The sequence below is a fragment of the Schistocerca cancellata genome, chromosome 12 (genome assembly GCF_023864275.1).
Source record: "Schistocerca cancellata isolate TAMUIC-IGC-003103 chromosome 12, iqSchCanc2.1, whole genome shotgun sequence".
Classification (NCBI taxonomy): Eukaryota; Metazoa; Arthropoda; class Insecta; order Orthoptera; family Acrididae; genus Schistocerca; species Schistocerca cancellata.
In genome coordinates, this window is record NC_064637.1 from 73,733,650 (window position 1) to 73,749,024 (window position 15,375).

General features: G+C 41.1%; 1 protein-coding gene across 1 annotated transcript in view; it reads left to right on the forward strand.

The window, feature by feature from the left end:
* The window catches only part of LOC126109466 (aminopeptidase Ey-like), a 261,112-nt gene that overhangs the window by 36,938 nt on the left and 208,799 nt on the right, over nucleotides 1-15,375 (forward strand). The window contains exon 3 of the mRNA XM_049914495.1: nucleotides 6,393-6,718. Within this exon, the coding sequence (XP_049770452.1) occupies nucleotides 6,393-6,718 (326 nt within the window). The remainder of the gene's footprint in view (nucleotides 1-6,392; nucleotides 6,719-15,375) is intronic.

Genomic DNA, 15,375 nt, shown 5'->3' on the forward strand with positions numbered 1-15,375 from the left:
TCTTAACATAGACGAATGTAATGTATTGCGAATACATAGAAAGAAGGATCCTTTATTGTATGATTATATGTTAGCGGAACAAACACTGGTAGCAATTACTTCTGTAAAATATCTGGGAGTATGCGTACAGAATGATTTGAAGTGGAATGATCATATAAAATTAACTGTTGGTAAAGCGAGTGCCAGGTTGAGATTCATTGGGAGAGTCCTTAGAAAATGTAGTCCATCAACAAAGGAGGTGGCTTACAAAACACTTGTTCGACCTATACTTGAGTATTGCTCATCAGTGTGGGATCCATACCAGGTCGGGTTGACTGAGGAGATAGAGAGAAGATCCAAAGAAGAGCGGCACGTTTCGTCACAGGGTTATTTGGTCAGTGTGATAGCGTTACGGAAATGTTTAGCAAATTCAAGTGGCAGACTCTGCAAGAGAGGCACTCTGCATCGCAGTGTAGCTTACTGTCCAGGTTTTGAGAGGGTGCGTTTCTGGATGAGGTATCGAATATATTGCTTCCCCCTACTTATACCTCCCGAGGAGATCACGAATGTAAAAAAAATAGAGAGATTAGAGCGCGCACGGAGGCTTTCCGGCAGTCGTTCTTCCCACGAACCATACGCGACTTGAACAAGAAAGGGAGGTAATGCAGTGGCACACAAAGTGCCCTCCGCCACACACCGTTGGGTGGCTTGCGGAGTGTAAATGTATATGTAGACGTAGATGTGGCACCTAAACGTGCCCACCGGAATTGTTTGGGTACGTGGCGCGTGGCAGTTGTGAGTGGTTAAATGGCATGGTACCAGCATAGCAGATAAGCCTGGACACGAGATGGTGAAGAGTGGTCGGGTGACACAGCTGACTGCGTCGTTGCCTGAGATCGCTTGGCCTGCTGCTCGAACGGGGTCGGCCGCTGTCAGGAGGTAGCAATCACTACTTCCTGTTGGCCACCAGGTGGCAGCTCCTGACAGGCTGCTGAGCTGCTGAGGCGTGTGCACTGGCGCCTGCCGGCAGGGCGTGGAACCGAAGGTGCAGGCGTGCAAGCTGAAGGTGATGGTTATGTCGTACATGACACGTGGTGTCAGTGACAGACGATTGTGTAGGCCTGATTGGCCATGCATAGATGAACCTGGAGAGGGTCAGCTACATGAGGTAGCAGGTGAAGTTGTAGGTCCAGTGTAAGTTTGACCATCCACAAGGTCCACAGTACGACATTGATGTTCATCATGGATGATATGGTGGATAGCTTCTGTTGGTGGCCGAGAAATGCATTCAGTGAGCGATGTTTTCGCTGTTACATACTTGGGTGAGGTGGGTGGTGAGAGGAGTAGATCACTTGTGCGGTTTGGTTGAACACGGAGCTGGCTCACCAGGCAGACGAAATGTGCGGCAGCATCCGAAATCCCATGGATATCCAGTTGATGATCCACCAATGCGAACCAAGTCCTAGGGTTGTACTTTTGCAACACAGGCAGCTTAGGAAACCTGCCTGGTAACACATGTTGATGCAGCACTGGGAGGTGTGAGGGGGGTAGGAAGCTGCCAACACTGGGAGTGCAGTAGTGGTGGACGATGCATCGCCTGAGGTCTGTGTGCAGGGGCGGCTGCAAGCAGCACACAATGTGGAGTGAGCCGGTGCAATCGGTGGCACGATGTGTCCCAAGTGCAGGCCCAAAGGCGAATATGGTGCAGGTGTAACGGCCGGTGCCGTTGCAACAGCGGGCAGAAGGCGGTTGCAGTGCAGCCACAAGGGGGCTGATTGGGTAACTAGCGCAGCTGGAACAGCCGGTGCCGTTACAAAAGCAAACAGAAGGTGATTGTGGTGTGACCACGGAGCAATGGTCATCGAAACCGGTGCGGTCAGTTGGTGCGGGGGTGGTCCCATAATTTCACGCATATAAGAATGTGCTACCCCGTGCACATGAACGTTCAAATTACTGTTCTCAAATTTCATCATCACATCAGACCAAACTGAAGAAGACTGCTTAGCTGAGGGCTGAACTACTACGTCCAATACTCATTTATCATTCATAATGTCACTAAGCAGTGTGCACTGTCCGTGTAGCAGCCGTTGCTGTGTAGTTGCACTTGACTGTGGCCATGTTGGGCCTGTTACGGTTAAGTGGCTCCTGATATGGCTGGTGCCAGGTAATTGTTCACTTTTCACCAAATGCACATTAGGTTCACTATTAAATTTCAACCAAATTACGAGATTGTGGTTAGTTTGGAACCTAATAGCACAGTTTAAACTGGATTAATAATGCTGATAATCAAACTGCTTGCCTGTTTCTTGCTAATATCTTAAGATTCTGGAGATTTTGATACATCGACATTATGGTGTGATACTATTCTCTCGAAACACGTTGTCTGCCCACTGCTCTCGTTGGCTCTGATCTAGACTTTTTCTAATAACTGTTTGTGATCTCGTTAAACTGATTTGTAAACAAAACCACAGTTGCTACAGTGACCATTGAAGATGGTTTAAATAAAGCGAAATGCGTCTAGTATAAATAAGATGGCACAGTCGCAAAAGTTGGAGTATTACTTGTACCAATGACATGCACCAACTGTCCGACCTTGTCAGCAGTGGCCCACTGTCGGTAAATTCTAGTCTTGTCACTGCATAAGCTGTAAATTTATGATGGTCAAGTAATACAGCTCCTGTAATAATTCGGTGCTGGCAGCAATAGTGGTGAACAGGGGAGTGGAATTGCATGTGTGTGTGTGAGTAGGGGGGTAGGGGGGGGGGTGGGAGGGGGTAGGGGGAAGCAGTGACATGCTGAAATGAGGCAGTGCATCTATATGAACATATGCATGGCAGGTTTCAGTACAGCACACAGTGGTCAGTATTTACTTCAGACGTGAGGAGTGTGGACGTTGTTCAGGTAGAAGCATCAGTTATATGCAAGCTACTGGTGATGGTAACTTCATCAGCTGAAAAGTTTATGAAATTTTGAGTTTTCAGTTGAGGCTAGATTTGGTGAATGGTGTGGTGTAGACATGATACAGAGATGTGTGTAAGTAAATGTTGCAGCAAGTTGGGAGTTAACTGATTGTGAATTTGGGATGGTAATCAATGGGAACCACACGAGTAGCAGTACTATGCATATGAAATGAACAGATGTACAGCACCAACTGTGCAAAACCAAGGTATCGCTGCAAGGTGTGTAGATCATCTCTCTGGAACAATACCAATACCTCGTACAGGCCATGCATGGACTTAATACTGCAGAAATTGAGGGCTCGTTATTAACTTCACATATAGTGCTAGGCTAAAGTGCATACCTGTTGACAGCGGCTCTTGTTTTGAATGTTATTGTGGTAATACGTTGACATTGGTTGTAGCCAACTGGTTGATAGGAGATGGAAGCCAATGAGAATGGGTGAATCTAATTACTTCTTTCAGTGACGATACAAATTTACTACATTTGTTTTCAATATGGAGACCGCCAGAGTAAGTTTTAGTGATCCTGTTTTAATGATGTTTTAAACTTTGCCATAGACTCTCATATTTTTTTGAAGACTGGAAAAAAGTATGAGCTGACAGACAGACTGATCTGTAGCGAAACCTGGAAGCTAAGGTCAGGTTGGAATGTAATTAGGTTGGCTATGAGTTGGCAAAACCAAGGAATGTGAATGGAAGAAAACTAGACGTGCTGATAGAGTGACCTGTAGCATCGCCCGAGGCATAGGTTAGGTTGGAATGTGATAGTTCGGTTGTGAGTTGGCAAAGCCAAGGAATGTGAGGGGAAGCAAACTAGATGTGGTGACAGACTGACCTGTAGCGTATCCTGGGGTGTAGGTTAGCATAGAATGTGGTAGTTTTGTTGTGAGTTGGTGAAGCCAATGAATCTCAGTATGAAAGTATGATTGCCAAAATTGACTTATATGCAGTATAGCCTCAGATATACATTTGTCACTACAATGACCCATTTGACGCACTATTTCTGATTTTGCCGAAAACTGCAAAGACATTGTTAAATTATAATGTAATACAACAAAATATCAGTTAACGTTATGTAGGACTTACTTAATTCCTTTGACCCCTGTGGGGGCATAGGGTATCCAGGAGAACTCGCCATCCATCTGTCTTTGACCATTTGCCTCAGTTCTGCCCAGGTCTTGCCAACTCTTTTTGCTTCCCCTTCCACTGTTCTCTTTCATGTGCCCCTTGGTCTTCCTCTCTTCCTTGTTCCCTGGGGATCCCATTCCAATGCTTTTTTTCTCGATAGCTCCATCTGGTTTTCTCAAGGTGTGCCCCAACGAACCCCACTTTCTCTCTCGTATCTGGTCTTCTATAGGTATCTGGTTTGTTATTCGCCAGAGCTCCTCATTACATATTTTTTCTGGCCACCAGATATTCATGACGCGTCGAAGACATCTATTTATGAAGCTTTGTAACTGGGATGTTGTCTTTTTATCCATTTTCCAGCTTTCACTGGCGTACAGGACAGCCTTCACATTTGTATTAAAAATATGGATTTTTGTTTTGTACATGATATTTCTATTTTTCCATATTGGATACAATTATATGAAGGCAGCATTTCCGTTTTTAATGTGGTTTTTCACGTCATCTCCAGCTCCACCATCTTCCATCACTATACTACCCAGATATAGGAAAGAGTTGACAGTCTCCACCTGCTGTTCACCTATTAACAGTGGCACCTCCATGTTCCCTGAATTTACTCTCATTTACTTTGTTTTGCCTGTATTTATCTTGAGGCCAGCAGTCACTGCTTCTTCTTTCCACAAGTTTAATTTAGCTTGCATATTAGTCAGCCTTTCAGCTAATAAAACTATGTCGTCTGCAAAATCCAAATCCTCCAGACGTTCATGGATCCCCCACTGGATTCCTCGTTTCCTGCCTGCTGTGACTCTTCTCATAACAGAGTCTAGAACAAGTAGAAAAAGCGTTGGTGACAAAATGCAACCCTGCCAGACTCCAGCTGTTACTTGTATGGGCTCTGTCATATTTACCTTGTGGAGTATGCAGCATTTGTAGCCATCGTATAAATCTTTTATGATGTTTAAGATCTGTGGTATGCCATACTTCCACAACACCTGCCAGAGCACTTTATGTTTCACAGAATCGAAGGCCTTTTGAAAACCAATGAATGCCAGGTACATGTTTGCTTGGAATTCTTTGCTTTGCTCTAAAATGATCCTAAGAGTGTTAATAAGATCAACACAACTGTGTTGTGCCCTAAAACCAGCCTGTTCTTTATGCAGTCGCTTTTCGAGGGAGTCTTTAATTCTGTTTAAAATAAGTCTGGTGAGGACCTTACTGGGCACTGACAACAATGTAATACCATGCCAGTTGTTACAGTCTGACAAATTTCCCTTTTTTGGGAGCTTTACCACCAAACCATTTTCCCACTCCTTTGGAGATTTCTCTTCAAGCCAAATATGCTTCAGCAAAGGATGGAGCATTTTAACAGTACTTTCAATATCAGCTTTTAAGAGCTCCGGTGCTATGTTGTCTAGGCCTGCAGCCTTTGTATTTTTTAATGTTTTCAAGGCAATCCTAATTTTGTACATTGTGGGGCACTGCAAATTTATATCTTGATCTTCTTCGACTTCCTCTAGAACATCTCTTACCTGTTTCCATTGGTTGTCTTCACAGTTTAACAGTTCCTTGAAGTGCTCCTCCCATCTCTGTAGCTGTGCCTGTTGAGTTGTAAGCATCACCCCATCCTTGTTCTTAACTGGTCCTTCATGTCTGAAGTTCTTCATTGACAACCGTTTGGTAATATTGTAGAGCTCTTTGATATTTCCTTGTCTCGCTGCCTCTTCTGCTAATTTTGCTTGCTCATCTATCCATTTCCTTTTATCTCGACGTAGTCATATTTTCACTTTTTTGTTCACTTCCATGTATTCTTCATGCGCTTCACTCTTCTGCGCTCTTGTCTTACAAAAATTTAACTTAAGTTTTAGTTCTTTCCTGTGGCTGATCTTCTGCTGACCACATTAGGGGACTGTGTCTGCTGCCACACAATCACACAATGTAAGAACTATAGAAAATTGCGAACAACAGTCCTATTGGCTACCTACATGTGCTTCATAAATCGTCATGTTGACAGCTTGTGATTCATTGCACAAACTGTTACTGACAGCAGTCTGCAACAGAAAAGCTTCTGACACTGTAAGTACTCTTTTACCACAGTGCCTTTCCATGACTTTTGCCCACATAGTGTAATTTTGTTATGGAGGTTAGGGGAGGGAGAGGGGAGATGAAAGACTTGACTTCAGTAAGAAGGTTCAAGTGGATGTAGTATACAATAGTTATGCAGAGAAGAAGGATCCCTGCACAAGATAGAGTGGAGTGCTGCATGAAACCAGTATTCAGAATGAAGACCAAAATAACAGTATGTGGCTAATGTGTGTCTTTTCCCCCTAGGGTTCGAGTAATACACAGACAGTTGGAGGTGCCAACAGCAGCAATGGGACACCTTCATCTGAAGTTGAACCCAATGCTAACACTGGAGTAGATTCTGGTAGTGAAGGTGAGTTCACAATTCGCCGACTGGACCCCCGTGTGAGGCCACTGTTTTACCGCCTTACCGTGAGGCCCTTCCTCGATGAGGGCAGCAACTTCACGTTCTACGGCCATGTCGCCATCACACTAACCATTCTGCCAGGCACTGAGGTCGACTCCATTGTCTTCCACGTGAAGCAGCTCAATATTTCTGCTGATCAAGTTACTGTAACAGCCGACGAGGACAGGTATGCACCTAAAATGTTGTCACCACTATTGTTCTACAGTGTTAGCTGAATGAGGTGGTGCATTGGTTAAGCACAAGACCCACATTCAGCAAGATGGCAGTTCGAGTACATATATGACCATCCTAACTTGTGTTTCAGTGGTTTACCTAAAAATTGCCCCAGGCAAACAACACATTGCTTCTGTCACAGAGTTTGTGTACATGCTTTTTCTACATCTATATCCATACTGTATGAGCCACTGTGAAAAACATGGCAGATGTTACTTCCCATTGCTCTAAATCCAGGTTTTTTCCCACTCCATTCTTGTGTGCAATATGGGAAGAATGACTGCTTAAATGATGTTTGATACTCCATATGCTAACTGCACATGGAAAAGGACACCAGTAATTTTATTTTTATTTATTTATTTAACCTGATCTGATAGGAGCCAGCAGGCCCTCTGTTGCATTGGATCTGGTTTTAACACACACAGTATGATACCTTTTTTACATCATACGAGGGCTATCCACAAAGTACATTACGTTTTGGAATTAAAAATAAATAAAGTATTGGAATTTTTTTTATTATATACAGTTGAAAGCCACACTTAAATACTACTTTTCTACATAGTTGCCATTTAAATTAAGGCACTTATCGTAGCGATGGATGAGCTTGGAAATTCCTTCGTCATAAAATTCGGCTGCCTGCGCCTTCAACCACGTGGTTACCTCTTCTTGAAGCTCTGCGTCGTCATCAAAACGCTGCATAGCCAACCACTTCTTCATTGCTGGGAATAAGTGGAAGTTGCTCGGTGCCAGGTCAGGACTGTATGGCAGATGAGGAAACAACTCCCACTTAAAAGATTCTAGAACTTCACGAGTGGCATTTGTCACGTGGGCCCAGGCGTTGTCCTGAATCAGCAAGATCTTTGAGCCCAACTTTCCCCTGCGCTTGTTTTGTATTGCTCTTCCGAGGTTGTGCAGAGTTTGGCAATACCTTTGAGAGTTTATTGTAGTGCCTCTTTCCAGGAAATCCACAAAAATCACACCTTTTCTGTCCCAAAAGACAGTCACCATGTGGTTGAAGGCGCAGGCGGCCGAATTTTACGACGAAGGAATTTCCAAGTGCGTCCATCGCTACGATAAGTGCCTTAATTTAAATGGCAACTATGTAGAAAAGTAGTATTTAAGTGTGGCTTTCATCTATATATAATAAAAAAAATTTCCAATACTTTATTTATTTTTAATTCCAAAACGTAATGTACTTTGTGGATAGCCCTCGTAGTTGCAAAAGAAATAACATTTTTAATATGTCAGATAGTATTAAAATGATTTGAGTATCTATAGTCACAATGTAAGTAATATAGACAATGAACTAATACAGCTAATACCAGAAGTAGTTGTACTGTTGCTGCCCTAATAGTGGTAGTAGTAGTAGTAGTAGTAGTAGTAGTGACAATAACAACAATACTTATAGTTGCAAATATAAAAAGAATTTATACGAGGGTTGGAACTTAAATAGTGGCAACTGTTTATTCACAACCGACACAAAAGAGTTACATTCTTACACCTGTTATTGTCCTTCAAAGTAGTCACCAGCATTGTGCAGAACTCATTGCCAGTGATGTGGAAGGTGTAGTATATTGTTAGCAGAACCTGTTCTGTAGATGGTGCAAATGGAGCGGTCTACTGTCTGTCAGATCTCTGGAACAGTTCTGAAGCGAATGCCATGAAGTAGTTCCTTCATCTTCAGAATCAAATCAAAGTCACAAGGACTTAAGTTGTATTACTGTTCGTTTTTGGAGCATCACCTGCGAGCTGCTTTGCAAAAGAAGCAGCGACACTTTCTGTGCAACCCACCCATCATTTTGCATGACAATGCACTGGCGCATTCAGCACAAGCCGTGGCTGCTCTGTTCAGTTGATGGGACTGGAAACTACTGTACCATCCACCATACTCTCCAGACGTAAGTCCTTGTGACTTTGATTTGATTCCGAAGATGAAGGAACAACTTCATGGCATTCGCTTCAGAACTGTTCCAGAGATTCAACAGGCAATAGACCGCTCCATTCGTGCCATCAACAGAATAGGCTCTACTAACAGTATACTACATCTTCCAAATCACTAGCAACAGGTTCTACACAACGCTGGAGACTACTTTGAAGGACAGTTACAGGTGCAAGAATGTAACTCTTTTGTATCAGTTGTGAATAAATAATTGCCACTACCAACCCTCATAGATGTTCAAAATAGATGTTTTCTGGTATAGTGAGTTATGAGGAAAGGAAATTTAAGACGACTGCACCAGCTAAGAATATTGGGAAATGAGGAGGCTCAGGTTGGAAAGGACGTCGTGCAAGGGTAGTAAGTGAATACAGGGACAATGGTAATCTTTACTGATGCTTCAGTAGCTATGTCACCAACTGTCTTCTGAAGCTGGAGTTGTTATTCAATTCTGTAACATAATGTGGGAGGTTATTCCAGAGTCAGGTTCCTGCTATTGAGAAAAACTTTGAGAAAGTAGCTGAACAATCGATTGTGACAGAAAGGATTTTGTTCGTTTGGGAATTGGTGTTTTTGCAATGTTGTTCAGACAAGATTGTTAAGGTCGATGAGAGATATGAGCGACAGTGTATGTTGGTAAGGCAGTAGAGAAGAAAGAGGGTATGGAAATCTCTGTGTTTGTCTGCATACAGCCTGGATACTATGTGTAACATTTGTGACATTTGTATGCTGGAACCAGTTATAGGATCTACTGTTCACAGAATAAAGAGAAGGGAGGCCAATGATTGTACGCTTGTCTTTCTCATCAAACTTCTGTTTCATCTGTGGCATAAGAATACAATACAAGACAAAATCGAGAAATGTGTTTTACAATAAATCAGTGAAGCCCAGGAACACACCTAGAACATCGATAAAGTATCTTGTCACTTCCAGTCATTTCACAACTACATCAGTGTCCAAATTGGCTCAGGCAGTTCACCATATTGTAAGATACACAATTTATGTCATGACAGATACTAAAAGTATTATCAGCCACTAGGGTGTATGTGGGAGTGATCCTTTGTAATTCCAATAAATGTCTGCCTACTGCCATCTTTTAAGTCCATAAATTTTTAAACTTATGAACCTATTGTAATTTCATCTTCCTTGTAATAATGCTTTTAATGTTTTGTTGTAAAAAAATTATGTACTGAGCTTCTGTGAAGGTTACTCCCAAGTTTGAATGATCAACTCCAAATCCAAGGCAGAAACAATGTGGATGATCATAAACTCAAAAAACAGATTGTCTACATTTAAAAATCATAGGCCCACAGAAATCAGATGTGACATTTCTGTACAAAGAACTTCAGAAACTATAGGGAAAGCATTTAATAGCTACTTTATAAATGTATGTATAAGAAAATCTTAACATTCAGTCAGGTCCTGAAGCTTTATTCATTTTTTACAATTTTAGCTGTTTCTCAGTGCCATTGACATCGATATCTACATCACTTATCTTTGTAGTGGGGTGAGAAATAAATTGTGACAGAACATTAGATATGAAGTTCAGCATTTCTGCTTTGGCTCCCCTCAGTTTTAGTTCATGTGTCATCCGTGATTGTCTGCTCGCTAATTTTATAGCCACTGACTGACAGCCTTTAAATATGACCAGATTTTCTTTGAGTTTTGTGAGAAATCTTTCAGTAGGAGTTTGCTACTATAGTCATTTAATGCCTCATGTATTCCCCTCTTGACAGTCATTTAATGCCTCGTATTCCCCTCTTGACAGTCATTTAATGCCTCGTATTCCACTCTTGAGAGTCATTTAATGCCTCGTATTGCACTCTTGACAGCCAAACATATTTCAGCATCTCTCTCTCTTTCTCTCTCTCTCTCTCTCTCTCTCTCTCTCTCTACCCTTAAGCTTTGTTGTACACCTATTATGCAGAAGTCTGCCCAGTCCATGATCAACTATTGTTTCAAACTTGGGTGGCAGTTCTTCCTCTTCTGCCCAGAGATAAATGTTTCTGAGTCCCTGTTTGCGATTCAACACAACTGTCCCTTTATCTGACCTACTAAATGTGTAAATTAATTTATCTTTGTACTTTTGTAGTCATTGTTGCTGCAATTGCCTCACAGTCACTGACAACAGTTTCAATGTGGGCACCTCAGAGAGGCCAGATCAATTTGCTCCCATTAGGTCTAATCTATAGGCTATTGGAAAATGGAGGTGGTGTATTTGTTGCAGTGCACAAAACTTTAATCCACCAATGTAGAAATTGAAGTGGTGTGCGAGTGTGTTTGGGCAACACTCAGTATAAAGCATGAGCATAAACTCGTAACCCTTCTGTCAACTCCCGCACCCAGTGAAAACTTTAGACAAAACCTCACTTCACCAGTATGTATGTTCCCCAGTCATACTCTTTCCATTGGAGGAGACTTCGATCTTTCAACAATCAGTTGAGATGATTACTCGTACAGTTTTTAAGTGGTGGGCATGACAATACATCCTGTAAAACATTACTAAATATTCAAAAGCCCACCCATGATGGGAACATACCATCTAATGGCAACGAACAGTTGTGAATGTCAAATCAAAACACCTTACAGCCATCTAATTTCCAAACTGTTGTTTTATTGAGCTACCAGTTTTGGCGATTTACTATGCCACCTTCAGGCTTCCTGGCCAATGTTTAGGGAGATTCTAATTTTGGTTCCAATCAAAATAGGGGCAGACTGGTATCTGTAGATTTCTGTCTGATTCAGTGATCACTTCAACTGTTATCTGTGAAACAGTCGGTAGATGATGGTTGAAGTGATCACTGCAACAAGCAGAAATCTACAGGTACCACTGTGGCCCCTGTTTTGATTGGAACCAAAGTTAGAATCTCCCTACACCTTGGTCTGGAGGCCTAAAGATGTCATAGTAAATTGCTGAAATTGGTAGCCAAATGAAATAACAGTTTGAAAATTAGACTGCTGGAAGATGTTTGATTTGACATTCTGTACTGAACAGCCAAGCCCCACAACCATCTCTGAAAAGATGAACGTACAGGGAAACAGTTGTGTCCTCATTGAGAATGTCCACACGAATACTGGTATCAGTGATTACTGAAGTACAGTAAAACATGTAGAAAGATTTATAGGCAAAGAAGCAGAAGTGTGACATTACAAAAAGGAATTCAAGACATTTATCTCAGAGTTGAGGCATTTAGAAGAAGTGTGTTGCAGGTTTAAAACAGTAGTAGATTATGCATTGGATAGATATGTTCCTAGTAGAATAGTTTATGGTAGGAGGTGCCATCCGTAGTATACAGTATCCATAAAGAAACTTCTAAAGAAATAGCAACTTCTGTAACATAGTTGTAAAACAAAACAAATAGGCATAAATAGATATTGAATGAAATGCATTTGGTTGTCAAGAGGGCAATGCTTGAGGTCTTCAGTGACTACCAAAGCAGTATATTATCAAAAGATCCCTCATAAATTGAAAGAAAGTCTGGCCATACGTAAAAGCAGACAGTGGCACAATTTGTTCAAATACTTGTGGATAACACAGGATATGGAATTGAAGGTAGCAAAGAAAAAGAAATATGCTGTGCTTTGCTTTTGGATGTTACTCCACAAAGGAAAATCGCACCGCTGGAAGAATGAATGACATAGATAGTAGTGTCAGTAGTGCCGAGAAACAATCTCTCTTTGAACCATTGTATCTCAGAAAAACAGACCACAGTAGTTGGAAGAAAGCAGAGGTCACACTCATGTAAAAGTAGAATAGCAGATGCAATGCACAGAAATACTGTAGAATAGCCTTGATATCCATCTATTGTAGAACCGTAGAACACATTCTGAGCCCAAGCATAATGAAGTATTTTGGAAACACTGGTCTGTGAAACGCAACTTACAGTTTCATGATACGGCCTCCTGAAGGCAGTGGATCAAGGCAGTCCGATAGAGACATTTCTTGACTATCTAAAAGCATTTGAAACAGCGCCATAACTATACTTTAATAATAAGAGTGATTTCATGAGGCATCAAACAAAATTTGATAGGATTGAGAGAGGTGGTTCCCCCCCCCCCCCCCCCCCCCCCCCCAGTTTGCACAACTAATGTAGATGTAACTTCAGGTTGAGAGGGTTTTGGATGGCTAAATCATAAAATCAGTGTTGAAATATATCTAGTTCTAACGTATCAGGCAACAGTTACACATTCTTGTACTTGGAATAATTTGCAGCCAGTTTAAACAGCTATGAACATTTATTGTATCAACACAACAATATTTTGTGATTGTGGGGATCAGAATAACACGGAAATGATTTGCACACATTTTGAGAACGTTTTTAATATGCTGTTGATAAATTTTCTTCCATCAAGAAACCTCATTTTGCGTTGTTTGAGGGGCCCCTTACATGGTGGCTGCAAAGTTGCAAGCTCTGTCGTACTTACTGTGATGTAAAGGCATCAGCTGGCAAACTCCAACTGATGCTTGCTGCCATAGGAGTACTTCAGACATAATAATAAAATAATAATAATAATAATAATAATAATAATAATAATAATAATAATAATAATAATAATAATAATAAACCCCGTGGAGGCCCGGGAAAAGAATAGGCCTCCGGTATGTTCTGCCAGTCGTAAAAGGCGACGAAAAGAACAAACCACTAATAGGGCTAACCCCCCTTTTAGTGTGATTACTTGGTTCAGGACAGAACTAAAGAAGCCTCGGACAAGCGCCGTCATGGTCGGGGACCACGCTTGAACCCTATGCCCGCCCACAATGGTAACGACACTGCTAGCCAACTGGAAAATGATTTAAATCCGAATAGAGGTGTTTTGCAGGATATGCTTCCTGCAACCACCCTAGAAGGAAAACAAAGACAGAGGATGAGATGGTCAGATGAAGTTAATCGACACCTCATGTTCTGTTATTACCAAGCAACAAACCTAGGAACCAACACAACTGGATACAGATCACAAGTATACACAACATTTATTACCAGATACCCGGAATTAAAATTTTTAACAGAACAACGACTAGCTGATCAGATCCGTGTAATAATCAAAAATAACAGGATACCCCAGTCAGAATTAGAAAACATCAAACAACAAGTACAACAAATACTGAAACAAAATAATGTGCAATCGGAAGAAGAAGAAAACACAGTAATGGACTCAAACATCCCAGAGCAAACAAACAAAGACCAACACGCATCAATTAAACAATCAGAGGAAAACGAAATCTTAAGACAGCCACCAGAACAAGCACAAATAGAACACAAAGAGAGACACGTGTTAGATATAGAAGAGAAATTTCAGCTGACATATATAGAATACAAAGACACAAATACAGACATTAGACCATTCTTGCATAGACCGCCAAATAACCCACAAGTCGAAACAACAATAAAAACTATCAACACAATCATACACAACAAAATAAATGAAAACACAACTATGGAAGAGTTACAACTACTGGTTTATATAGGAGCACTCACTACACTAAATATACACACTAGGCAGAGATCAGAACAAACCAACACACAGAAGAAACCCACAAAACCAGCATGGCAACACAGGCTACAGATCAGAATAGAAAAACTGAGAAAAGACATCGGACAGCTAACACAATTTATAAGAAATGAAATATCAGACAAAAAACGAAAAAGGTTAGGTAAAATCTCACAACAAGAAGCAATAGAGCAATCAGATGAAAAAAAGCAGAAATTACAAGCATTGGCCAAACGACTTAGAAGATACAAAAAAAGTGAAAATAGAAGGAAACAAAACCAAACATTCAACACAAACCAAAAGAGATTTTACCAAACAATGGATAACACACACATTAAAATAGACAATCCACCAAACATAACAGACATGGAACACTTCTGGAGCAGCATATGGTCAAACCCGGTACAACATAACAGGCATGCACGGTGGATACAAGCAGAAACAGACACATACAAGATGATACCACAAATGCCTGAAGTGATAATTTTGCAACATGAAGTCACCCGAGCAATTAATTCTACACACAATTGGAAAGCCCCTGGAAATGATAAAATAGCAAATTACTGGCTAAAGAAGTTCACCTCAACACATTCACATCTAACTAAATTATTTAACAGTTACATTGCAGACCCATACACATTCCCTGATACACTCACACATGGAATAACCTATCTGAAACCTAAAGATCAAGCAGACACAGCAAACCCAGCTAAATATCGCCCCATAACATGCCTACCAACAATATACAAAATATTAACTTCAGTCATCACACAGAAATTAATGACACATGCAACACAGAACAAAATTATAAATGAAGAACAAAAAGGCTGCTGCAAAGGAGCACGAGGATGTAAAGAGCAACTGATAATAGATACAGAGGTGACATATCAAGCTAAAACTAAACAAAGGTCCCTACACTACGCATACATTGATTACCAAAAAGCCTTTGATAGTGTACCTCACTCATGGTTACTACAGATATTGGAAATATACAAAGTAGATCCTAAATTGATACAGTTTCTAAACACAGTAATGAAAAACTGGAAAACCACACTTAATATCCAAACAAATTCAGATAACATCACATCACAGCCAATACAGATTAAGCGTGGAATATACCAAGGAGACTCATTAAGTCCTTTCTGGTTCTGTCTTGCTCTGAACCCACTATCCAACATGCTAAA